Genomic DNA, 27,706 nt, shown 5'->3' on the forward strand with positions numbered 1-27,706 from the left:
TTGTGTGGAGGCTTGTCATTTCTTTGAATCAGCCTATCTATCAGCATATATGCAGGATATGTATATATTTATATATCTATACAAACATATATATATATACAGAAGCACTAATCATGGCAGCACAAGAACAGGCACTCAGTACAAGATCCATAGAGGCGGGGATCTACCACACCAGACAGGACCCCAGGTGCAGGCTGTGCAGAGATGCTCCTGAGACAGTTCAGCACATAGTAGAAGGGTGTAAGATGCAGGCAGGAACGCCATAACCAAGTGGCTGGCATAGTGACCAGGAACATCTGCACTGAGTATGGGTTGGAGGTCCCAAGTTCACATTGGAGGACACCTCCTAAGGTGGTTGAGAATGACCAAGTCAAGATCCTGTGGGACTTTCCAGATCCAGACTGACAAACTGGTGATGGCTAACCAACCGGACATCGTGTTGATCGACAAACAACAGAAGAAGGCAGTAGTGATAAACGTAGCGATCCCAAGCGACAGCAACATCAAGAAGAAGGAACATGAGAATTTCGAAAAAAATCCCAGGGCTGAAAGAGGAGCTAGAAAAGATGTGGGGAGTAAAGGCAACAGTGGTGCCATTGGTAATTGGAGCGCTGGGGGCTGTGACCCAAAAACTGGGAGAATGGCTCCAGCAGGTTCTGCGCAGAACCCTCAAACTCTCAGGCCTCTGGTAGAGGACCCGAGGTTGAGGAAGACACACCACCACCCCCCTTTTTTTATGTATAATAACACACACACACACACACACACACACACACACACACACACACACACACACACACACACACACAGACACACAGACACACACACAGACACACACACACACACACACACACACACACACACACACACACACACACACACACACACAGCCAAAACAGCCAAAACAGCCAAAACCAGTAAGTGCTTTCAGTGTTGTGGCTAATCAGGTGTATATTGCCACTTAATGGTCCCAGGTTTATTCTGTAATAAAGTGAATAATCCAAAGCAAGCATGCTTTTGATGATCCCTGCTGTGTGTATTGTGATATTTACTTTCAGTCTCCAATCCAAATGTTAACAATAGAAAAAAAAAGGATTACTGAGGATTATTGGGGAGAATGGTTTTCTGTCTTAGTTTCATTATTAAGCCAGCCACTGATATCACTAAGTAGCAATATTATATAAATTTCAATGTGCCAGACACCATTGAAACTTAAAGTGAGATGCCCAAGTTTTCTTTGTAAAAAAACGAGTAATGCTTTCTCTGAAAAATGTGTTCTTTTGCACCTGTAACCCAACCCAACACTGATGTCAGAGTGTACTGACACACCCCGCAGTACACTTTATGTCGCCGCTGAAAGGTCAGAAGTTGAACCACTAGAGGTCAGCAAAAACGAGATTTTCAGCTCCTGCAAAGTTTTGATCAGACAGAACCAGTTTGTACGACGTATGTTGTTCCAAATGACTATACTTCTGATTTTTCTTTTGTAAACTGTCATTTGTAACAGTTTTCAAAGGCGTGGAAGGCGATATTGTTGTTTTTTTCGAAGGCCATGACAAATGTCCTACTTGTTGTTGAGGTATGGTGACTTGTTGGCTATGAAACACACCTCTTGCAGTGTGTGTACTTTAGTGGCACTGTCAACTACAACTGGAGTGACTCAACCGGCCAACCAACATTTGAAGCCAGAATTTGAAAATTTCTGAATCTGGTTCATCCAGGGTAACATTGGAATGCAGACTGCACCGGTTTGCCCTGGGATTGTATTAGTTTTATAAAAAAAATAAAGGCTTGCCTTCAGAAGCCATGATCACATAAAACTTCTACACATACTGGCTTTAATGGCATATTAGAGAGCTTCTCTAACCAAAGTAATCTTCTGGGTTTTGAGTTTCCTTGTAATCCACCATCCATGTGGATATATTAATCAAAAAAATATCACAGGCACCAGCTATATGATAGTCATAAATAGTGATCACCAGCTTTCGTTTTATGCTTTTAAGACTTTCCTGTTCATAACTTTATTGTGAAATGTTGGTCAGTTGCACTCTCTTTAAAAGCTTCATCAACCAAAAGCTTTCGCTTGTTCCTCTCGGATTCAGTCAGTAGATTTATATTTTAAATCATGTGTTGTACATTTTCTGTAATTATTTTTGCTTTTACCCAGGATCAAGGTATCAAGTCTGAAGGTCTCTGTGACTCAGTGTACATTCTGCATGACACAAAGCCCTGTCTCTGTAATATCTGTGACCGCTCTTCTCCCAGCTGCCATTGGCTTGGTATTATAACCTCTGATTTGTAAAGCAGAGACTAAATCACTGGTATGACTGGTGAATCTCTCGGTAGAAATGCTTTTCAGCAGTGAATCTTAAATGCGCAACAAACTGGTCTCTGGAAGAATAGTATGACTTAGTTAGTACATGGGGTTATAGCCAATGAAGAGGGAAGGGCAAACAGGTCTGAAAACGAACGTGTTAGAGTAGGTGTGTGAGGTGTCCTGGTGACTTTCAGGATAATTGCAGTTCAGGATAATGGTTCTGTATTGAGGACCAGGAATGCAGTCAATTCTTCCATCAGAAACGGGTATCTAATGACTGTGATGGTGGCCATCACATAGCCACTGATTTCTGCTGTGCTGTTTTCAAAGCCCCAATCAAGACAGTGAGGGGGAGAGCTGTGAAGAAGCCACCTACGGCAGCATCTGCAGCTCCAGGACACTGAGAGGCAGGAAAAGAGGGAGGCAGGTTGGTTCAGACAGGGAGAGAAGTGGAGAGAGGGTGAGCAGTGGTGGTGGACGGCTTTTGCTCCTAGTGATAAAGGTGCATCTCCTGTAGCCTGTATCCGTGCAAGAGGCTGGCACCTGACTGAATACTGTGCCTGTTTGCTGCTGCTTGGTGGTGGCGATGCTGGCGGGCCGAGCTGTTCAGAATGTGGCAGTTTATGCACGTGTTTGCATATTTTGCACAGCACGAAATGATAGAGAGGTCGTCTCTTCCTTGTGCTTGTTTACATGTGGTGGTCTTGTTTGTATGTGTGTGTATGTGTGAGTGCTGGGTTTGCTGTGTGAGGGCTCACCACTCTGAAGGATTTCCAAGTACTGCTCAGCTGTGGTCATCTCTATAGCAACTCTGTTCGTGTTAGGACTCCACGATATGCTGAATATAATTAAATTGTAGCATGTAGGAGGGAAGAAATTCAAGTGTTTTTAAATGAAACTAAATGTTCTAATTACATCTTATGCTTTTAGAAACAACAGGGGGGGATTTAATTAGAGGGAGAGGCGTCCTAGTCTGTGCCATCCAGAGGGAATGCTCTGTGGAACTTGAAAGCTATTTTTTCCTGCTCTTCCTTCATTTGTCAACCCTGTAACGGCTCTGATAGCGCAGTGAAATTAATGTTTGTTGGTGGGCCTCAATAAAGGCCAGCCCTCCCTCTTTTCACCACCCCCTTCCCCCCATCTTTATCCATTTCTGTCTCTTACACGCACTTTCCATTTAAACCCCCTCATCACCTCCACCACAACGCACACACCTTCCCTTACTCCATTGGTCAATACGTCAAACATTAGGTTTGTTGATGGCTGCTTCACTCCACAGATTACTCTCTTTGCTGTGTGAGTATGACGAGGCATTGTTCAGCTTTTTTTTTTGGCCGGGGGTGAAGATGAGTTTGGAGTTTAATTTTTATAAGCGACAAACCCTGACATCTCACGTAGCTGTGGATGAGCAATAGCAGCCTATGGGGAGTTGCCAGGCGATGAGAGGCTGCTGTCTGCTCGGTGCAGTGCTGTATATCCACTAAAAAGCCTGCTTGCTGGTTTTTTGATACCTTTGAAGTGAGATATAGTGGCTCATCAAATATGAATGTCATATCCTTGCTGCAGCAGAATTGCATTTGTCATTAGGAAATTAAAGTTAATTTGAGGCTCGCTCATTCGCTTGGCCGGGATTTGATACTGGGATTCGCTCCAGGAGAACTGATCAATTGGCAAACATCTTGAACGGCGAAAACAAAAGAAACAAAAGATACTCAGCACATGGCTGCAGGGCTTGTAAGAAACACACAGCAAATAAAATGTTCACGTTATCTTGCAATGCAATGCAATTACTTGACTGAATACTCTGCTCCCAGATGAAGCTATCAGGGCTGATTTCATTTCAGTTACTCTCCATTATATAGTACATTCTCATCATTTCGCAAGGACAAATAAAAATGCACCATCACCCTATAATAGGAGTAGTGAAATTAAAACCCAAACATTTGTATACTCTCATTATACCCTTCTTGGTTAAACTTTACTTAAAATGCACCATAACAAAACATAAACTAAAAAATTAAAAGTAAATGTATTTTCTTGTCACGGGATAATGCTTCCATAACGTTTATCACTCCATTATGATCAGTAATTTTTTTTTTAACGATGTTACTCTCTGCACAAATGATTGCACAGATGATTATGTAACAATGCTCTGTGTGGGTTCTTCACATTAATATATTGCTGGGAAAAAAAGGTGACAGCAAAAAGCAAGCAAACTAAATCAATTGTGACTGATGCTGTGATGGTCACTAGCAACAAATGTGGCTTTCTGTCATACTTTCCTTGTGGCAGACTTAAGTGTAATGGGATATGATCATGACCAAATAATTTGACTGATATCTCTTGGTTTTTTTTTTTTTTTGACAGGGTTATTTTTGAAAGTGTGATCTTTCATAATTTTTGAAGGGTTGTGCACTGGACTTTTGATACCATATTTCATTTTTTTGACCGTAACTTTATGGTTTTCTGCCCTGCCACAGACATTTGGCAGGGCAGAAAACCATAAATTTGACAAGTTATAGTTTTCTCTCTTAAGTCCTGACCGAGTCAACCTTCTCCACATCAAGAAATGTATGAACCTTGACTGGTCTATCAAAAGAAACTTGAAAAATATGCCTGATGGCCTGTCACTTCTTGCAATAGGAGGTTATACTGTATTATCCTGCTAAAGTTAATAGTTTTTTGTGATTAAAATGACATGTGTTTGGCCTTTATCCCATTTTTCCCTTAAAGAATCAAGACATTCTCCACAGGATTACAAGGATACCCTGTGGTGCTAGCTAATTCGTCAGATGCTTTAACTGTGATGACTAAAAATGTCAACCGACCCCCCCCCCAAAAACACCCCCATCCCTGGTTTTTCCCCTTCTTAGCACGTTAAGGCACCAAAAGCCTTAGCTAATGAGCAATTCCCTGCCCCGTGTTCAGTGTGCCACAAAAAACAACAATAACTGGTGAAAATACGAAAGTATGATAAAAAAAAACCCAGTGGTGCCTGAAGCTGTGAAAATGTAAGTTAAGTGCTGACCTTGGAGGCCTAATGGCTCTAAATAGCGTCTGAATGTCAGTGTGGTCCAGAGTAGGGCAGCTCCTGCCCAAGGGTAATGGGTAAGGCAGTGCTTTGAAGTTTCGAAAGGGAGGACAATGCTTTGGGAGGGCGCTGTTAGATGGATTAGGAAGGATGGAGCTGACTGTGGTGGGTGTGGAGGTGGCTGGGTGGAGGTATGCCACTGCCCCTCTTCTTCCAGGAGAGGCACTACGTCACCGCTCTGCCTCAGAGAAGAGCGTAAAAACCAACAGGAAGACAGAAATAAAGAGTTTGTGGCTATAATTTCGAGTGTGCCACAAAATCTCTCTTTCCGTCTACCCTGCTATTGTAGAATGCTCAGCGATGGCCAGTTTATAGCAGGACAGTCTTTCTTTTGTCAGGCCAAATGTTCTGTTCTTCATCCTGTTGCAGCTAACAAATACATCAGTTGGTGTCATCAGTTGGGACAGGGGGAGAATTGACTGTTTGGTTAGCCTGTCGCTATACCTGTCAGGCTTTTTGTTGTCCCATGCCGGGTATACAGTTTACAGTGATAAAGGTAGCACATTTGCCACTCGAAGCTCCTCTTAATTTTTTAAAACAACGGCTCCTTGATTTCTGACAGAGTTAGAACGAATGCACACTTCTCATTTCCAGCCGACAACTATTGATTTTGCAGGCTGGAAATCTGTCACTGGCAGATTTTATCAGACGTTGCTACTAAGTAACGTAGCCAGTGAGTGGTAAACTAACGTTAGCTCCACGAGCTGGTTGAAAACGCTGAAGCTAACAGGTACCAGGCAAAAAAGTCACCGTCCTCACCAGATGAAGATTCATGTAGGAGACATGGAAATGAATAAATAGCGTTGACCTTATATTGCTGCGTAGAGGTGTGTAGAGTTACTCATAATACAGCAAGGCTAAATCAGTTCCTTAGTTGCTCTTCTGTGTTGTCAGGTTGTCCGCCCATGCGTCCGTCCCATTCTCGTGAATGCAATATCTCAGGAACACCTGGAGGGAATTTTATTACATCTGGCACGAACGTCCACTTAGACTCAAGGATTAACTGATCAGAATTTGGTGGTCAAAATTCAATGGTCAAGGTCACTGTGCCCTCACAGCACACATTTTTGGCCATAATTCAAGAATCCATACGACAATTATAAGTAATTATGAGTAAAGTACACTTGATACCTTTTCTTATTTTCCTTCACAGTCTTCACATCATAAATTATATGAGTCTGGTCAGACATGGATGTAAACTGCTACTTCACTGGTTTGCGGGGGCATACAACCGCAAAGCGGTAATTCTAGGACAGGCGAAAAACATCCTCCGAACTCTTTAAATGTCGAGTATTGCAAATTATTTTGGAGAAATGCAAGGCTGTACCTATATTAATTAAGTTATGAATAGAAAATCACTGTTCAGGGGAGGGGCTTAGTGAATGGTGGGAGGCCAGTGTAAAGACAAAAGAATTCACTCTTTCCTAATTTCATTGATGTTTTCACTAAATAGCTTAACTGTTTTAATGAGCCCTTGGGTGTCGAGATAGTGCATCAGGGTCACACAAGAAGCAGGCAGGGCTTGGAGACGACTTCCCAAAGTGCCTTTTAATCGAGTAACCTTTTTTATCAGTCCTCAGACAGCCTACTAGAGGAAAAGGTCTACCAACCAGGGCTTGTGGGTTTATTCTGTGCTCCACTGGTAAATATGATGGCACTGGATACGCTGTGAGGCTTCCAGATGTAAAATCTTAAACACGGTGATGGTAGTTCCTCACAAGATCAGTAAAACCCAATGAGGTGGAGGCCTGCTGTGATATACAGGATTCTTACTCAGTAATCCATCTCATTTTCCCTTGCATGAGGCAATAAAATCAGGGTTTTATTCACCAGTGGTGTCTTTTTATTCAACAGTAAAGAGCTTGAGTGGGACATGGAAATGAAGTGAGCTATATTCATTGACAGAAATTGAGTGGGGTGTGGATGAGAGGGTGACAGGTGCAGGGTTCTAGTGCCATTGTACCAGATCCTCTTCACATGCCTCATAGACCTAATCACAAACAGTGCTTAGAACAGTGATGCCTGCACAGTTTGAGGGATTTATTAAGGAAAATGCAATCAGGTTTTTAGTAGGACTGTTTCAGCTGCGCATGCCAGGCGATTTGTTTGAAGTGTGTGGGCGGGTGTTTGATGCCGGAGTCAGTTTTCGTTGGGTATTTCTGTGCCACTTCTCAGTTAGACTTGGTTTTATTTGGGACATTGATGAAAAGGGACGGGGACAAAACGTGGCTTTTTCCTATCTGAAAGCATTGTCTGTGTCATTGGGCTTTCAAAGTGTTTTATCAGCAGAGTGCAAAATGGTTGTGTGAAATTTGCTGTGCAGGCTTTACTGAATTGGCAGTGGAAGAAGTCTATTCTTCTCAAGATGTCTGGCTCAGGGGCGTGGAATTTCCACCATTTTTACTTTGCTTGCTGTGTATTTCTTATTTAAATGAAAGAAGCCTATTGATGTGGATCTCATTGGGCCTTCACACATAGAAGGGTTATTTCATGCTTATGTCTATCTCGCTTATCACTGATACCAGAGTACTTTGAAGTGTGACATTAATATGTAAATCTGCTACCAGGACCTATTTATAAGTCAGATATTTTCTCATGGTAAATAGGGTAGTCAAATTACATATATATATATCACTGAGATTAACTTATGTGTTACGTTGAAACACAGTAAATAAAGTGTAGTTATTGTTTAAAGCCTAAGGAATAGCTCAACATTTGGGGAAAAATACTTATTTGATTTCTTGCTGAGAGTTACATAAAAAGATTGATATCTGGCCATTAAATATGTAGCTAGAGCCAGGAGATGGTCATCTTAGCTTAGCATAAAGACTGAAATGACAATGCCTTATTAATTATCCAAATGATCAATGATGTGACTCGTTGACAATCGATGTGACAGTCAGTTAGATTTCTGGCATTAGAGGTGCTGGTTGAGGGGATTTTTTAAAAACTTTAATCTGCCAGTGTCCTTCAACATCAGTTCTTGTTGCATTGTTGGACAGTTTTCGGAAACCCCCCCCAACCCACAACTATCCAGTGTCAGCAGGATGTGTGACAAATTCTAGATTTTTTTAAATCCATCATTTGCACCCACTTCATGCAACAATCGTCAAGGTGTGTGGAGTTATGAAAGTAGCAGGGTTTTTTACCCTCTGCCTCAAGCTCTTTGTTGCACAACTATTTCTGTCATTGTTTGCATATACACACGAGGGCAACATTATGAATGCCTTACAGGAGAGACTGACTGAAAATGTGCACCGTTATCCCCCTATTTAAATGATATAGCATCTTTTCCCTCTCTCCAACAGTTGGCTTTTCACCCCATCTTCAAGTGTGGTCGTTTGGAACAGCTTTAAACACTTTAAACATTTTAAACTTGTTGTACGAACAAGTTCTTTTGAATAACCTTCTTGAATGACCCTTAGACAGAGCAACACCCGCTGTTTCCAACTGTTTCTGCTTATTATGCCCAGCTAAGCTAACCGTCTCCTGACTTTATTTTGATATTTGACACAAAGATATGACAGTTGTGTTAATCTTTTCATCTAATTCTCAACGAGAAAGCAAAATAAGCGTATCTCCCAAATTGCCAGACTATTCTTCTAAGGAGGCAATACATGAGACAGCCTCATGCTATCAATTGCCTGACCATCATGCCATGATTTGCTCTGATTGATTGTTTTTTAAATCAATCAACTGTCATCCCAGTCTTCCAGACACTTTTGGATACAGAGTTGTCCTAATCTCTCTGTATCTTATTACGTAGGAGTAAAAGCACGATACAGAGGGCATAAAGACTGACAAGGACAGGCAGTCATTTTCCAGTGGTTGAGCTTGTTCCTTACTAGGTAATAGCTGAATAGTGTTCCCCTGCAGAGAGAATGATGACTTAAGCATTCAAGAAAAATGCTGAACTGTCTGACTCACCACAGTTTCGAACTTGGATAAACTGTATCGAAAAAATGTGCTTTTTTGTAAAACAGATGAAGCTATAGATTCTTCTGATCAAATAGCATTCCTCCATCTGAACACTGCATTTTTATCTGAAAATAAAATGACAGTAATGCTGTATTGTTATAGAGCACTAAGGCTGATAACGCTGCTCGATGTCTTTCTTTATTGCTACCAATCGATCTCTGCATCGCCATTTTCTTTCTGAAAATCAATGCCCTGATTGCATTTGTTTTTCTTTCTTTAACCTTGGTTAATTTCATTGCTTGAAATAAAACTTCTAAATATCATTCATCTTGAAATGTCACTTTGTTTTGTGGGGCGGGTGTGGGGGGAGCTGTGGGGGCTGTGTATCTGTCAAAATAACTCAGCCGCATTTAGCCCAAAGCCGCCATGCTTTGCCACTGAACTCTGGCATTTCAAGGACCCGAGCGTAAAAGTGGGAGCATTGGAAAACATATGATGGGCGTAGGGGAAGATAACCTGGTGATTTGTGGAGGGAACAGCCCCCAGGAAGTCTCGTAACATCAGTGCTTTAGTGGCGGCTAGCACCGTTAGCACAAGGACAAGGTTAGGTGACATCTGTTTGTCCTCAGCCAGACTTCTTACAATTCAGGTAGGAGGTGGTGGACGGGGGTGCAGCACTCTGATAAAGAGTGGCTCATTTCAAATTCAACATGACAGCCATTATTGGATTTATATGTCAGAAAGTAGATGTAAGAGAAGAGCTGTATATCCCACATAGGTTCCCCCTCTTTCATTCAACCTGCCTTTGAAGGAGGGCAGCTGAGGTTGACAGATCTAGGATTATTTTTTATTTGTATTTTTTTCTCTTGAACATAGTCTAAGGCCGTGACGAAAATCCTCCCTATTCTCCCTAGGGAGAATATATACAGTATGTAACAAACTATGATAAGATGCCATGGCAATATACTAAAAAAAACCAAAAAACAGAAATGCTATGTAAACCTCTTAAACTACATTCTTAATGCACTAACCCTGTTTAAAATCATTTTTAGTTTCTGATATTTTATGGGTGTTGTATTAAAGAGTAAAGATTACTGTTCTTTACTATTTTTCTTTAACTGATGACCAATTCTAGCAGCATTTTAGTAGAATATTACTGTAAATAAAAATATTACCTGAAAAATTATTTTGGCAGTACATTTTGTCGGCCATAAGTGTTGTCTGCAGGAATTCTTTTAAGGTTGCTTACAGCCCCAATAACCTTCCCCAAAAGGTAGGACAGCCTGTAATTGACATGAGAGGCTAAAGCCAAGGCAAAAACAGGCGGGGGGGACTAAAAAAGGATTTTTAAGAGCGGAAATTACACCCTTGACTGCACCTGTCAGTAATGACACAAAATGACAATGACCCATGAGTGTCGATTACAAGTTATTGCTCACTATAAAGTTAACAATGAAATGCCTGTTACTGGATATAGGGAGTTGTGAATGGGTGAATGAGGGAGTGATCTCGAACAGCTCATCACAAGGTGTCAGGAGCATCATTGTACATTTCTGTTTATTTTGAAAAATACTGTAAATCTGATGTGTATTTGTTTGGTTTTAACATCCAATTACTCAGAAATGACTAGGAAGGAGGGACAAACGTTGGCTGTGTGTGTGTGTGTGTGTGTGTGTGTGGTGGCAGGAGTTGTTTTCTGATATCTGATTACATCAGGTCATGAAGTTGCCTCCTACTTGTATGGTCAAATGTATCTAAATCATGGTAAGAAGATGAAACTTGTAAAGACGAAAGAGACTATTCATTTGTGCTTGTTTTGAAGCTGCTTCTAGTTCCACTGTTTTTCTTAGCAATTAGATCACACTGCTTTGCATCCCTCTCTCTGCCCTTGTCTGGTGAGGAGGGGTCTGTCTCTGGCCTGGATTAATCCAACACATACTGCAACAACACTCTTCCTACATCTTGTTCTGTCATTTTATTACATGCTGTGGAGGAGCAAGAATACTGATATTCGGCAACTAGTTCCTGGAATCTGGACAAGCTCTTCACACTTGCTTGTTTCCTCTCTCTGGGGTTGAGGAGGCTGTCTGTGTCCTGCATAAATCAAGCTCTGACTCTTAATACACTGTGACCATGAGAATAAATTAAAATGGCCTGCTGATGTATAGCAAATGCGAACAATAGACACTGTGAGGCAGCTCTGTTCCATTTGCAAGGAAAACTGATATTAACAATAAGTGGTTTACTGACATATTTCTTCTGCATATGTGGGTAATGTGGCCATTAGCTACGGTGGAGTGGTGCTAAAACCAAGTGTGAAAAAAATAAGAGCAGTCCAGATGGTCTGGCAGTGGCACTTGCCTGAATCCTACATTACATTTGTCAAGTGGTGAATCTGGTGAATTGAAGTGGTGAATTTGCTGTTTGTAGCTGATGACTCAAATTGTAACACTTAACACTTGTGTCCATGTCATACATCATGTCATATTTTTTGAATACTTTGCAGTAGATCCTGTTTAAAACTGTGTATGTAAGTCCAATATTCGCTCTGTTTTGGGTCTCTACCAACTCCTGAGAGAATTATCTGGCTCTTTGGCTGCTAGGTGCTCCACTTTCTTTACCAGCTAGTCGTTAACTTTGTCCGTCTGTTGTTTGGTGCTGAGCAGGTAATGTCCAGTCAGTTTATTAGAGATTTTTTTGCTGAAAACATCTGGTCTGCTACAGTAAACTAGGTTGGTGAGAATGGAGTTTGCAGGCTGAAAAAAACATTTTAGTGGTCTAAAAAGGGCTAAAAAGCTCCCCAAAGCTGGGCAACAATATTGGATGATTCTGCAAAACCCTGAATTACATTCAAGCCAGCTTTTTTTTTATGTCTAATGTAAATCTTGTTAAAATCCTCGCTTTCTGCAAAATATGCACATGGTAACTACAACAGGGTTTAGGTTAAAGAAAGATTGTGGTTATGGCAAATGAAATATGGAAGGGTCATGCAATAAAAGGTCATGGTTATGTTTAACAAAAACACAAACATCAATTACGGGTCTGTGATGTTAGGCAAACTTTTGTCTCCTGAATGAACATCCACCCGCCACCCCAACCTCGACAACCTTACTTTTGGCCTTGCAAATTCATTTCACAGGCCTTCTTGAGTGAGGACTGAACCTTTGAAATGGACATAAATCATAATGTGCAGAATCCGTCTGATATGGACGTAATTCCTAGGGATAATGTGTTGAGCTATGGAAACTGCAGATATAAATACTGTGATTATGAATAATATTACAGCTTTAATTCTTCTGTGCTTGAAGTATCAAGGGAAGTACACTAGTGTTTCTACTTTACGAGTGGGGAAGAATGTCACCATGAAAACCCCTGTTTACAATCAGGAACTAAGTTGATTAATGCAGTTGTTTTGGGGGTTTTTTTGGATTTTTTTTAGGGGACAATTTAATCCTCTTAAACACTGAAGCGGATGTGTCCCCATTGTTCTTCCTGATTCCTATGCCCTTGGACATGGGTAGTAAATTGCTATGGTGAAGCCATGCTTTACACTTCTTATTGTAATGCTTTGGTTTGTTGCTCCAGAGGATCATAGTGAGGTCACTGTAGATTATTACGATCCTGTAAGTATCAGGAATTTGCAGTCTTTCGAATCTATCTAATGTCCTGTTTTTTTTTTCTCAGTCCGTCTGTCCCTGATTTAGAAAAAATAAATAAATTCAGTATTAACCCCATCCACTCAGGTCAATATGGCCCCGAGATAGTGCAGCATGTTGTAACCCATCAACTAGAGGAAGATAATAATCTACCAGAGTCAACAGAAAGCCCATTACAGCAGCATGCTCAGTGATAATAAGGCCAGATAGAGGGGTATTAGAGAAAGGACTTCTCCAATTTCTGAGTGATCATCGGGGGGGCGGCGTGATGCTGACCTGTGGTGTAATAGACCATGATGACCCCTCGAGGAGGATTGTAAGATGACCTAACACAAAGCCAGTGACCTCTCCTAAAAATGAAAGCCCTGTAATTTACTAAACACAGCACGCTTCTATGGGAGCTCCATAAAAAATGCAATTACTTCTAATGGCTTTTATGGTATAGGAATGAATATTGCTGACATGAGGGGACCTGTGTCAAGGTTTGTGTAGTACATTGTTAGAAATCACCTTAAAACATTTTTTGCTCAATAAAGGTGCTTGTTAAGGAAGGTTCACAATGTTGTGTAGAAGAAAAATCATTCTTTGAGTGAAATTCGTTAAATGAGAGTTAAAAGAAGAGGTGACAAGGGGGGTTCACTTGATACATCCAGTAAGCTAAGCAACTCTAATACACCTCAATTGCTCAGTTAAATTGTTATTCAATTGCTGTGTTTCAGGGGCACTGTTGATGTGGTTGAAAAAAGATTTTATGGTCATATTTATTGGCCATCGTATCAAAGACAGACTTTCAGTGGGTGCAATAACACAAGGTGTCATTATAATTATTCATAAGGAGCTGTAAAGTTCTGTGGTTGTGTCTCCCAAGTGAAAAAAAAAAAGCAATTTAAGACAGGCAATGAGCATGAGGAAGCTTCCAATGGCTACTGTGCCCCTTCAACTACATCTTGGTACCCAGACAGGGCTCATTACCAGAGAAGATGGCTTGCAAATAATCTCAACACATAACCCTCTGGAGAGCCCCAGTTGCTAGACACTCAGGGGCAAAAACTTCACGTCTGACTGGATACATGGGCAGCGTATAATGTCCTCCCATTTGGAAAGTGAAATCGTTCAAAGTTCGGGCAAAGTATTACAGCAGAGCCAAGGCCCGGTCAACAGAGACATGTGGGATTGAGGCAACAACTGAAGCCGTAACGGCACACGTGAAATATTACTAGTTGTACTACACAACTGGAATCATAGATCCTACGCTCACAATCACAAAACCCAGCACAAATACATTCCTTTAGAGTCAATAATTGTCAGCATTTTTGGGGGGTTTCAGTCCCCTACTCAAATGATCTTTCCCAGAAATTGAGGTATAATTACAATTTTAGAATTTAGAGAAATTAGCACCAAGTTTTGAAAATAGATGACTCATTTCGGACATGAATTATGTGATGATTGCGTTGTTCCACTGCCAACTGATTATGTGACAATAGCACTAATCAGACACAGCAATATAGCTGTTTGTCACATGGAGAAGTTATGCTAAGTTTAGGGTAAGATTGTGGTTGTGGCTTCTTACCATAAAAAATCTGGCTTTAAAGCACAAAAATAGATCACTGTCTCTCAGGAGCTGCACTTGGGTGAAAATGCACATTCAACACTCGTGCCTCTATGCTCTCACTACCAGCTTTCAGTCACGTCTTCTTACATAATCCTTTCATTCTAAAGCAACATATTTCTCTCACTGCATGGAGCATGTTCTTTTGCATTTTAAGATACTGAACTCACATCAGACTGAATGCCAGACTCATGGGGCGCTCCGGTCACTGCATCAAAACTGGAATAAAATTTCTGCTGGTGATCCTGTAGCTTAATGTGTAAAGCACAACTTCTGCGACTGCAACGTTTATGATTCAGTTTCACACTGCTGCCATCCATGCTGAAGTGTGTGCACCACCAATAACTGCTGTTATTCATCAGCCTCCATACCCTGAGGGCAAGCCCCCATTGCTCCTATACGGCTTCAGCACCACTAAGAAATTCTGAGACTGTCTTGTTTTGGCCATGCTTGAGCATGAATAATAGAGAGAGAGCAGTGTGAGAGCAGGGTGGCAGCAAGGACACAGCAATGGAGAGGACATGCTCAAAGATGGTCACTCTGTGTCGCTCGCCACCTCTGCTGGGCACCAAGCTGTTTCGCTGTGGTTGGCAGGTATTTAACTCTTTGCCAACACTCTGAGTCTTGCTGACAAAATCATGTGTATTTGAATGCTGGCAGTCCAGGATTTTCCATTTTATACTTTACATACAGTATGTTTCGGATAAAATGTTTTGCAGGGATGATTGCATAGGTGGATTCTGCTTACGTGCTATGAGGTTTTGCTGTCTCTGATTACTCTGCATTTCCACTGCCTGGCAAGACTGACAACTTGGCAACTGCAAAAATTGATTGAAGCCAAAGCCATAAAGGTGATTTTCACACTTCAGTGCCACATGGGAACAAGACCAGGAGTCAAGAGCCCATCAGTGATTCTGTGTTGCTGTACTAAGGCACAATGATTACACACTGACTTGTTACGTGTTTACTATGGTCACCATCTTAGTTTAGCATGTTAGCATGCTAATATTTGCTTATTAGCACTAAACACAAAGTACGACTGAGGCTAATGGGGATGTCGTTCGTTTGGGTATTTGGTCATAAACAAATTCTTTATACTGTACTTTATATTAACAAAGGAATGACACACTTAAGCTGTTACCAAGTGCTTTATAGATTGGTTGGCCAAAAGTATGTGGACACCCTAACGTTACACCCATGCGACTGCTGAACATTGCTTTCCAAATCCATGGTCAATACTAAGCTGCAAATAATAAGCCACTCTTCTGAAAAGTAACCTGGCTGGAGGGATTTGTTCCCATTCAGCCAGAAGAGAAGTACTGAGGCCCAGCACTGCTTTTGGGTGATCAGGTCAGGCTTTCCAGTTCATCCCAGAGGTACTGGATGGGGTTGAGGTCAGGGCTCCGGTATGGACGAACATGACTGGCCTGCACAAACTCAGAAAAACTATTTCTATATGAACTTCGCTTTTTGCATGAGAGTATTGTCATGTTGAAACAGGAAAGGGTCTTCTGCAAACTAAAATATCATTATATAGAGTGGCATTAATGTTTTCTTTGATTAGAACTAAGGGGCATATCACCAAATCCATGAAAAACAGTCCCAAACAAAAGTAAACAAAAGACTGTGGACTGTGTAATTTTAGCCATTATGGTTTTATGGTCTTTATCTACTTATTGCATAGCTTCATTGTATGCATTTTATTAAGATTTGTGTGTCTGTGCTCAGCTTGTATGGTTTTTTTAATTGCCCCGCTGGGGATGAATACAGTTATTGAATTGTATTGAATCGGACTGAAAAAGTGCCTTAGAAAAACAATAATGTTTGCAAGCCACCAGCTATGAGACAAACCCGTACCACTGGCTCTATTAAGGCCTGCTCAGCAGAAACCACAACACTAAGTGATAATAATGTTATCTTAACAACCAAATTACTGTGAAAAAATGCACAATCAACTTAAAAGTCAACTCAGCAGGTCAGTTTTTATCGTTTGTGGCGGGTGAATCATATTGGCCAGTCATTGTGCCGTATAACTCTAAAACTCTAAAGCTCTGTTCCGTTTATCGTGTGGAGAATACGTTAGTTTCAGTGTTCTCTGGGGCCCAGCTGCTGTATAATGGTAAAGATACTTCTTATTCCAAACACTGACTGCAGGGACCTGCTATGGGATCGCTGACATACTTCTGAAATGAGTGAAAGTGAAAGCAAGTCCTTCCAGCATTACACTTTGCATTCCACTCACCTTGGCATAATGGGAAGTGTTGGACCAAGACTGCTGCCATGTTCCTGGGATCTCTAGTTGGACGTGTTCAGCACTTGTTTGTCTCTTACTCTCTCTATCCCAGAATATAAGATATCCAGTCTATTCATCTGTCATTCTCTTCATCTCTGATTCTTCATTCCCTGTTTCCACTTCCCCCTATTTGTCTCTCCTTGTGCTGTCATGGATTTTTGTTTCTTTTTTGCTTTTCACTCTCTTCAATGATCAATATGTTTTTCATTATCCGTACTGGGTTGCACCAGCTTTTTTATGTAGAGCTTCAACCAATGATTTAACGATTGATTAATTTGACAATTATTGTCTCGATTAATTTTTTTTATTTTTTTGTGCATAAATGTCAGACACTAGTGAATAATGCCCATTTTAATTCTCTAGAGTCCAATGTGAAATTTTCAAATGCTTGTTTTGTCTGAAGATCAGTTCAAAACCTGAAAAATTTCTGTTAACTTTCACATATGACCAAGAACAGCAGCAAATCGTCTTATTTAAAAAGTCAGAACCAGAGATTTGAATTTGCTTGGAAAACTACAATGAAACAATTATTGAATATCAAAATAGTTGCTGATGAATTTTCTGTTGATCGACTGATCGATTAACTGACTATTAGACTCCCTATTTTCTCATATTGTGAGGTATATCTACTGTCCACCATTTTAGTTCAGTTTCTGAATTCTGACTGTGCAAAAATATTTGCTATATAGGGCCTTCAAAAATTCCACAATGTATCGATAAAACTATTGCTATACTATTTAGTTATTCACTTCTCCATGTGACTAACTATTACTAATCGTCAATGATGTCGCAAAATGAATAGTAGTGTCTGAAATATCAATTTACTGCTCACTCTTGAGTAATCCATTTGGGGAGTAGCGAATGAGTGAGAGCGATTTTGGACACAGACAGTAATTCACTGTAGCATCACATGCTGTAACAGAACTGCCAAAAATAACAGCATGTTGATATGACTCTATTTATTTATACATATATATGCAAATGGAGAAGCGTTGGTAGTATTCATGCAGTTTCAAATGAGTGGGGGTAAGAATTTACTAACTGACTGACACAGTGTTTGAATTTTTGGTATATTGTATTTTTAGTTTCATTATTAAACAACAAGTGTCATGTCAAATATGTCAACCATATTCTATATTCCCTATTTTAATCTTGATATTTTACTCTTCAATCCAACAAGCTAACGTTAGTTCTGTCAGTTCTTTTAGCCAGACAACACGTCTTTTACTGGTAATATTTAGTAAGAATGAATCTCAATGTATTAACTAGTTTGTGTGGTGCAATCTGTTTTAATTACCGTCCGTGACAGTCGGGCAGTTGTTTCCTACGCCCCTGGCCCGCATACATTTTAAGTCACGGATCACTGTATCCCAGTTTCAATCGCACCTTACCACTCTAGGACACTGAATTAAAATACAGATCATCTTGCGATGGGATCACAACAGCCCAGACACCTGTCAATAATGTTGTAATGACTACTGAGTACTCATGGATTGGAACTTCAACATGTTGACGGGGGTCGCGGCTTCTGTGATCCCCTTGCGAGAGGATCTCTAGTTTACTGATTTGTGAATCTCAGCTTTCTGAACACTTATGATATAAATTAGCTAAATTTGAACGTACAAACAGCCAATGCAGCCAGCTCATTGACCTTCTATGTTTTGAATTTTCTCCCCTTCCTAGTCCTTCTCTCTTGCTTTTGTCCTCCCCTTCCACTGGAAATACAATAGTGACACTACTAGCTACTATTCCTACTACTTTAAATTCTGCTTTATTCTCGGGGAATACAACATTTTGAACTCTCAGTGTCAACACACTAGGTGGGGCACTATTGTTTCTTCTTCTGGTGACCAACAACCAGATTTTAATCTGCAGCCCATTTCAATAAATTTGATTCAATTAAATCAATTCAATCCACATCGCACCACTCCCATCAAAAGCTATTTCATGCCTCTGAAACATTAATGAGACTTTTCTGTATGAGTGCACACTCATTCCCAATGACAAAATGCTTCATTATCTGGCCAGCATGAACGTGACAGAGGGGGGTTAACACTGTGGATGATGAATTGTGTTTGATGGTATGGTTGAAGTGCACTTCAGTGTGCTGTCCTATTTAAATTGACAAGCAGCCTCTACAGCTATATGACTAAACTCTCATACCCCTATCCCGGTAGGGTAAAGCTGGCAGGGGTATGCGTGAGAATTGCCCGGGGCGATGAGTGCCCCTCATCCACCTTGGAGAGAGAGATGCTTTGACAACCTGGTGTCCTCCATGAAAGCCTGGGCAGACTGGATTCCTTTTGAAATGTTATTGTTTGAGGCGGCTAAACACTGAGGGTCAGTGGGTGGCCACGGGGGAAGTGAGGAAGAATCCGAAAAGGGAATGCTAGTATTCAGTAATACATCATGTTATGATGCATTGTACTTCTGTGAAAGGGTGACAGAGCTGCGCTTAAGGTCTAACCATCATTCTGTCTGTCTGTCTGTTTGTCAGTATATATCTGTCAAGGACATGATATTTGGCCTGCCCACTTTCCTGAAGCGAATTATTTTTTGGGAGTCAAGAAAAAATTTGAATTAGCTTTTTTGTAACTTGCCAGAAATAAGGGCTGCGATACCCACTTTCTGTTAAAGTACGTCCTCCAGTATTGCCATTTTAGATTTTGCTCTTTTCGTGACTCTTTATTTAAAAAAAAAAAAAAAAAATTAATCATGAGCCAAATTTCCGTCCAATTTTTGTGCAAATGTTAAACAAATTTGCACAAAAAATGGCAAAAAAGCCAATTAAGATGCTTTTCCTATAACTGCTGTTACATGATTAATAGGAGTAGGTTCGATGAGATAATTCCCTAGTCAGGTCTGATGTTTCCATTGAGACTAATTTGCAAAAGTGTGTTTCCATTGCACTTTGTTCCATTTTGTTTATCAATCCACAAACTTTTCCTTCTCAGTCAAAAGTAAAATCTCTTTTGTGACATTTCAATTTTTTTATATCTTTTTTTTTTTTTTTTTTTTAAATGAAATTGCACATAAACACAGGTGGATTGAAAAGCACTTGAAAGTGAACCCTAATTTGGAGGTTCAGTAGAAATCCTAATGGGCCAGAACCATAAGTTGAGTACTGTGGACTAATTAACAGTGTTGCTGTGGGCTGATAGAGCTGTGTGCTCACAGTCTTTCTGGCCCACTCCCAATGTCCACCCCCACATACTCAGGGAGGACTCAGCCCCGTCCTACAATAAAACTGGCGAGTGCTTGAAGGCTCTCTCAATGCACCCCCAGATTTTTTGAGCCCTTTGCACACTTCCCAACTTTCCCAGTGGTCCAATTCCATACTACAGTACATACTAATTCTAACCAGGTATTTACATTATGTCGCAAATGAACACTGGAAAGGGCAAGGTAATTATTTTGAGCACATTTATTAACTAAACTCATATTCGACACACAGACATGAACCATAGACATGCACAGACACATACTGTAGATATAGTAACTAATCATAAGCCTGATACAAAAGTTTTCACTTTTCTTTTGAAAGTGGACACGGTTGTCACAGACAAAAGGGACAAAATCAAGTATACTCAAAATCTAGTATACTCATAGGTATTGGTATTAATTAATATTAAAAATAAGGATGACAGGGACAGTTTGAAGTCAAAAAGTTAAAGGTTATCTAAAAATAGATGAATGAATAAATAAATACTTTTGCTTCCAAATGCTTGGCCCTACAATTCTAAATACAGTATATAAATGTCTTCTCTAAATCCTGGTACAATATATCTTCCCAGCAACCTCCGTAATGAGGTTTGTAGGGCACACATTTTATGAATGAAAAGATCAGCCACTTGGGGTTGTTACCAACAGCTGTAAATAGCTGTTGAAGGATCTAGCACAGCTGACGGCCATAGGGAAAAAACTTTATGTAATAAATTCTTTACACTAATAGAAAGCCTAAATTCTGCTCTGTGTCTGGGATTGCTTCTGTTCCACTAGTTTTCGGTTCTTAATGTATTTTCCATCAAGGGTTTCTTTCATCAATCTTTCTTGAAAGTCGAAACATTATTCTGGGGTTTTCTTTCCACATTGTACGCAAAATAAACATTACTACGCTAGACAGTAAAATCAGAATATCTCAACATTTTAAGCATTTAGTTAGCATTCAGCAACTGCAATTCCCAGGAGCTATCAAAACCAAATCGGAGTTGCAGTTGCTGAATGAACAAAATAATCCTGATTGAAATGACAAGGTGTTTAAATTTTACTGTCCAGTACAGAACTAGATATCCATTTAACTAAAGACAAAAAAACCCAACTGTCATGATTGAGACTTTTTTAGAAAGCTCAATGAAGGTAGCCCTCTATGGAAAAATACACTGTCTATACGAATCTGGTAGTTGAAGACACTGAGACTTTCAGTCTCAGTCAAAAAAAAATTGGTTTGTTATACTCACAGGCAGGATTTTACTACTCTGAAAAATTATCCTGCCGGCAAATATTTTACCTTTAGCGAGTAAAGAGACGGCATTAACATTACAAAAAAATGTACCAAGAATATGCATTTGCTTGTATTTGATGGGCAAGTGCAGTGCTGGATGACACTGCATTGCGTTGCAGCAAAAGTTAGACCAGATGCAACTTTTTTGCCGGACGACCCGTGTTGTTTGCTGGAGCCCCGTGAGTTGGCAACCCCTGGTACACCAATGAACTGGCTCCATTCAAATGAATGAGAGGTCTGCATTTTTTCATCCAGGGCTACTGTTGGTCTGAATGAGTACGACAGGGATAAGAGGGGCGAAAAAAAAAATCCCCCCAAAAAAACCCAATTATCCCACCAACGGAACAAACAAACAAACTTATTGTGGTGTGTTTTACAGTCCCTGGATGGAGGTCTTACACACTGCTGTTCACTAGACTGTTTGCATTTTGTTTTTTAAAACCCGTTTTTGTAATGTCACTATGAAGGGTTTCAACTGACACCACATTTCTCTGGTTTTATTAATTAAACTAGTTTGGACACAAAACAAAACCTTCAGTCACATTCTGAGAATCACTGAGTAGACAAATCTTTGCTTTGTACAAAAGGGGAAAAATAAAGACCATGAATAATAAAATAAACAGGTGGCTAAAACAGGCAGTTTCAGGATTAGCCCCCCTCCCTGGCTGTTTAAGCCTAAACAGGTTTCCTTGGGATGTTTTATTGTTACGTATTTCTGTCATCTTGTCATAAGTTTAAGCTAGAAACTTAAATGACAATTGATATACTCCAGTTTCTCACATGGAGGATACAGCGATGGAACAGGCTTCAAAACTGAAACAAAGGCGGAACCTACTTTTTTTGTTATATAAACATACTGTATGCCTTGTGCAGCAAAAGCTTTGTGTTCTGTCGCCAGTGCAATGGGAAGCTCACTGATTTCTGGTGCTTTTATTGTCTAATTCAGTAAAAGGGGATGTTTATTCATTGCGCCCTGTTATTGCCATTATTGTGGCAGTTGTCTCATTTGTGCGACATGCTTATATAAAGTGACTTTGGTTTTTTTATCCAGACTTTTGTTCGGTGCATTGGCAGACCTTGTAGCTGATGTCGCGCAATATCTAGACAAAATCTTTGTTTAGCTTCTGTGTGGGCTTTCTACACGCTAAATAGAAAAATGTAGCCATTCGTAGATATTTTCACATTCAATTAACCTCTCTTTCTTTACTCTTGTCTTTACATTTCATAACATTTAACAGTTTCACATATCACGCAAACATTGATATAACAGCTCATTATAGTTTTCTGTTTCTCACCTTGTCTGTATTTAACATGTCTATATTTAACTGTGTCTTCTTTTCTCACCCTCCATCGCTTTTGCTCGCTGCTGTTTCCTCTCTCTGTGCGGTCCTGCAGAAACTAAATGAATATCTATGGCAACCTTGGATCATATTAATATCCCCGTTTTATTACAGCTTTTTATTAGCTGTGTACAGGAAGATTTAATATACCGGGATTGAGGGTCTGAAGTAGCTGTTGTGCTGGATTTTGGCGGTCTGATTTGAAAATGAAAACTGTCTCCCACTTTGTTTCTTGAAGTTGCCAGTGACATAATGTCCATCCTCGTTGGATGTTGCATGAAAATTTTGCATATTGAGTCCATCAGACCACTGAAATATTCTGTCATTCACCCAAATGTAAATAAACATACAAACACACAATGGCTACAGATCAACCGTTAGTGCTGTACAGTGTTTCAGGCAGGAAGAGGAAGACAATAAGAATGAAGCTATCTTCTATTTCCTCATAAAACATTATAATGTGAATTATGAATGCCACTTACTACTCTGAAAATACTTAAGCTCATTCCCTTTCTGTTGGCTGTTTGCTGCCAACTTGGCATTAAACTTTTATATCAGTTTTTAGTTTTTGTTAGGGAGTGCTCTCTGTTTTCTCCTGACAACCTCTACACTGCACCCCCACTAGATTTACTGGAAAAGTTACAAACCCCCAAGCCAACCTGTTTGCTGACAAACTTTTTCTACACACCTTTTATCCTCTTATTTTCTAAGAGCCCTTGTTTCCAAGTCTGTTTTTGTTCTCGGTCTTCAATGAAGACTCCCTGGATGGGCTGTATCAAAGCGGATTAATGCGGTTATTGGTGTTGGTTAATGGTCGGGATGTCAAGCTTGGAATCCGAGAAAAGACTTTAGATGCCTTTTACATTACTATCAAACCTGAGGCCAGGATAGAGTTGCTTTGCAGGGCCGTATTGTGCTAGAGTAGAAAATGAAATCTCTTGGAGGAGAGGTGACAGTCATTGGCATTCTTTCTGCATCGCCTCACTCCCTGTTTCTTCCCGGCGGCCAGCACCTAGTGTCTCAGCAGTCCTATATTCCAGGCCCAAGTGTGCTGTCTGCTGATAATAAACAGCCCAACAACCGGGCCAGAGAGGTTTGCTGAGCTAGATGCTAGCTGCCCAACTCTGTCTATCTTGCTCAGAGGTTGGGCGAAACCTTTATTTTATACCCAGTGTCAACGGGTTTTAAAACCCCTGCTGTTGCTGCTTTGCTCCCAGGTCTGAATGTCATTGGGCTTGTAGGATAGGGGGGGCTGAGGAGGGACTGGGTCTTTGGCACTTAGCCCAGTGCCAATAAAGGATTAGACTCCAAAAGACAGCTGTTAAATGGTGTGCCTTTTTCAGCCTCTTATCAAATCTCCTTAAGTCCACTCGGGAAGAGTCTTTGACCCTGTTCCCTGTATTGTAGGTCCCCCAACAGCGTGAGGAGATCGCTGCTACCGCCGCTGCTGTTCCTCCACATCCAGGCCTCCCCCACCCCTCAAATCCCCTCCACCAGCGCAGGGCAGCCAAAGAAGCGTTGGCTCAATTCCAGGGAGGCTCTGATCCTGCAGCCACGTCAATCACGTCTTCACCGCTGGGTAACTATCAAGCATGCAAGCAGACTACTCCTACCTTTGAATTTTTTGGGTATGAGAGGCTCAGACGTTTGAGATTATGTGGTCTTGTTTGGTCTTTTGTCTTTTGTTTTTTTCTGCTTGTTTGTTACTTCTGGGGTTGCTCATGTGTGCATTTTTCATGTATAAAAAAGGCATTTTCTCCAGCCAAGCATGCAATACACTCACACACATGCGTGCACGCGCGCGCGCACACACACGCGCACACACAAACACACGCACACAAAATAAGAGATACTAGAGGGCTCAGCAGGAATCTCCTGGGGTTTGATCAGAGCTGTTGTGTCTTTTCTTTTTTGAAGCCCATTGACTAGTTTGATTGTGGCTCCAGGTGTCATCTACTGAACTGTGTCAAACTCAGCAACTGCATTTCAAATTACGGCTTCAGTGAGGAGAAAGAAAACCAGAGGACGAACAGCTATGGTGTTAGAACTCTTACCTTGCCTGAAGAGAACATTTGGGAACACCGCAGTCAAACAAGCCGGTTACACTTACTGATGAGACAAATGTTCTTCGAGCTGCAGTTATCATCTTCTTATATTAACAATTGATCAAATGTTTGTCTGCAATGTGAAAGGAGTTACCCATAGTGGTAAACCCACAGATAATTACCACTCAGCTCTGCAGTTCTCCCCAGCTCTGTGGAGTGATTATTAGCATCTTGTAGCTCATTGTTTTGGTTTAATAGCCTGCAGTTTTACTATTTTACCCCACTCTCACAGCTTTCTTCGACTGTGTTTCCAGGCAACTGTTTTCAGCCAACAGACAACTGTTTGCTAACACGATCACTGATTCAAAGCGTGATAATGTTTCAGTGTTGTGTTTACAGCTTGTTCTGCTGGCCTAAAAGTTAAGTTGCTGCTTTAAGTGTATGTTTGGGTGAAAATTAGTGACGAAGTGAAGCTTGTGTGCTCCTAGACAATTTTATTTCATGGTCCTTTGGACACTGAGCTGTCCTGACCCCAATATCCTGTCTCTTTTGACACATCTGGAAGGAAAACTCATTTTCAATGGAGAGTGAGACACTAGACTTTAGTTTCCACCCAGTATTTTAATGTAACTTCGTACTCTCTTGTTTTCTATCATTTTTTCCCATTTACTATCCTCATTTCTCCACCTTTTGGCTCTGCCTGCTTCTAATCTCCAGAAAGCCCTTAAATGACCTGACTGAAATTATGTCCCTACAGGTTTATTTAGTTGTATCCCTACACATAAATTAGGCTCATATGATCATGAGGAGAGATACAAGCCATGACGTCCTTTTGTTTTCCTCCCTGCTCTCCCCTCCAGCTCTGCTACAGTGCATTTCATCATCGGGTCCGCCTACACGTAGCTGTTGTTGTGGGTCTGTCATTTGAGGCTTCTCCAAGTTAAATAAATGGTTCCTGGGTTTCGGCTGAGTTGTCATTTAGGTGTGTTTGACCCTCTGGAGCCAATTCAATCACTGTCTACCCACAAGTAATATCCTCCTCCTGCCCTTATCTCTGACTCCAAATGACTGAGCTTCAGCCCGGTCTTCACATCAGACTACCACAGAGGGAAGTGGGGGAACAAGGAGGGAGCTTAGCGAAGGTCATAAAAGGTAGCCGTTGGAAAGAAAAAAGGCAGGAGCTTGTGTACAGATAGACAATGAGGTTGCGGAAATTCTGAGGATGTGCGCCCAACCCAGTGCCTGGGGATGGCAGTTGGAAATTAGTGCTGTGCAGTGCTCACTCAGCCATCCAACAGGTGTGGCACGAGGGAACATTGCCTCGCCTCAGCTGTTGTACATAAAAGATCTGGTTTTAGAGTTGCAGCCTGTTAAAATGTTATCTCGCTCCAAGACATTTGAGAGGGGTTTACTCTTCTTTGTCAGCAAAGAGAGATTTTCCTCTCTCCTTTTTCTTCTTCTCTTATCTGTGGGCTGCACTGCACTGTAGTCAGAGCTGATGATTGACAGTCTGCAAGTTTAGTCTGTTTTCTTTATTATTTTGATACAAACCAGTGCAACCACTGCACCATAAACCTATGCCCTAATGTTTTCATCTGTTCAGCTGCTGATATTAGCCTCTCCTCATATTGCTGCACTCCTTTGTCACAGAACATCCCCAGCAAAGTGTGTACGACAATGAGCTAATGTGGCAGCACCCACACCACTATATTCCTGTGCTAATCAAAATCAAAGTAGCGTGAGCAGCAATGATCAACTTGTTTCCCTGAGGTTTATCCCCTCCAAAGCTCCCAGCGGATAATTCCTCCGTCTACGCTCATTCCCACGTATTACCATATAACCTTTGCTGCGTACATTTCTGCTTTATATCATACTCCACGTGTTAATAAAGCATAAAGCATATGATTGCTCGGTGTATCTGAAACTGGCCACGTATATCAGCATCAAATTAGTGCTTTAGGTTTTTTTAAAACCCTCATGTGACCTTAGAAGGAACTCTGCAGAGCTCAGTGTTAACATCACCATCCTGTGGCTCTCCACTAATCTATGTTCAAGGCAGCTTAGCCTGCTCGCCAACCCTGAATGTCCTTGAGTGTGTCACAGTGTCAGAGACCCAACATGGGAGCTTCTGGGAGCATCATGCTCCACATCACGTTTTCCTTCTCCACTCTTTCCACTCTCCTTGACTCTGTAATTCCACTTCTTTACCCCCTTGCCAAAGTTTGATCTTCTCATCTCTTCTTTCATTTGAATCTTCTGTCTCCCTCTTTCATTTTTTTTTCTCACTCCTCCCTTGTTGCCCTTTGTATTGTGAGCTGCCGTGCATGTGTGTTGTTCTCTAGAGGACTGGCTCCCGATGTGGTGTAGCAGGCCTGAGGATGAAACAAATGTAGCACTCCCCTATCATCCTCTCCCTCTTCTCACCAGCCTCCCTTTACGCTGTCACATCTCCCAGCCCTCCTCTTCACTACTTATTTCCTATTTCTCTTAGCATGTGTCTCTCCCTCACTCTCTTTGCCTGTCGCCTCTGAAAATGATGGGTTATGCTCAGGGAATGGGGGTGGTGAAGGAACAGAGATATGGCTTCTCGACAGAATCAGCTTTAATATTTGTTCTTCTGATGTGTGTGTATGTGGTTGTGTGTTTTATTGAAGTGTAGAAAGGTAAATGGTTGGTAGTTTGTCTTTTTGCCGGGGTGGGAATATGTAGGAGGTAAGGATGTGTTGTTAATGTTTGCTGCATCTCAATGTTTCCATTTGAGGAAACAAGAATGTATGTATATGCACGGGTTGAGGGGTGAGGTGCGGGTAAGTGGTGTGTGAGGATGGCGTTTTGCATATGTGTTTCTGCATATGTGGCCCTGAGGTGCACAACACAACAACGTTGGACAAAGCACAGCAACATTATGGAAAACACAACGCTTCAGAAAACACAAC

General features: G+C 41.0%; 1 protein-coding gene across 1 annotated transcript in view; it reads left to right on the plus strand.

Annotated features, from left to right (window-relative positions):
• The first annotated feature begins 23,653 nt into the window (after window positions 1-23,653).
• The window catches only part of drp2 (dystrophin related protein 2), a 106,378-nt gene continuing 102,325 nt past the window's right edge, over window positions 23,654-27,706 (plus strand). Inside the window, exons 1-2 of the mRNA XM_040120562.1 lie at window positions 23,654-23,818; window positions 24,133-24,304. Of these exons, the coding sequence (XP_039976496.1) occupies window positions 23,654-23,818; window positions 24,133-24,304 (337 nt within the window). The remainder of the gene's footprint in view (window positions 23,819-24,132; window positions 24,305-27,706) is intronic.

This window comes from Xiphias gladius, chromosome 23 (genome assembly GCF_016859285.1).
Source record: "Xiphias gladius isolate SHS-SW01 ecotype Sanya breed wild chromosome 23, ASM1685928v1, whole genome shotgun sequence".
Classification (NCBI taxonomy): Eukaryota; Metazoa; Chordata; class Actinopteri; order Istiophoriformes; family Xiphiidae; genus Xiphias; species Xiphias gladius.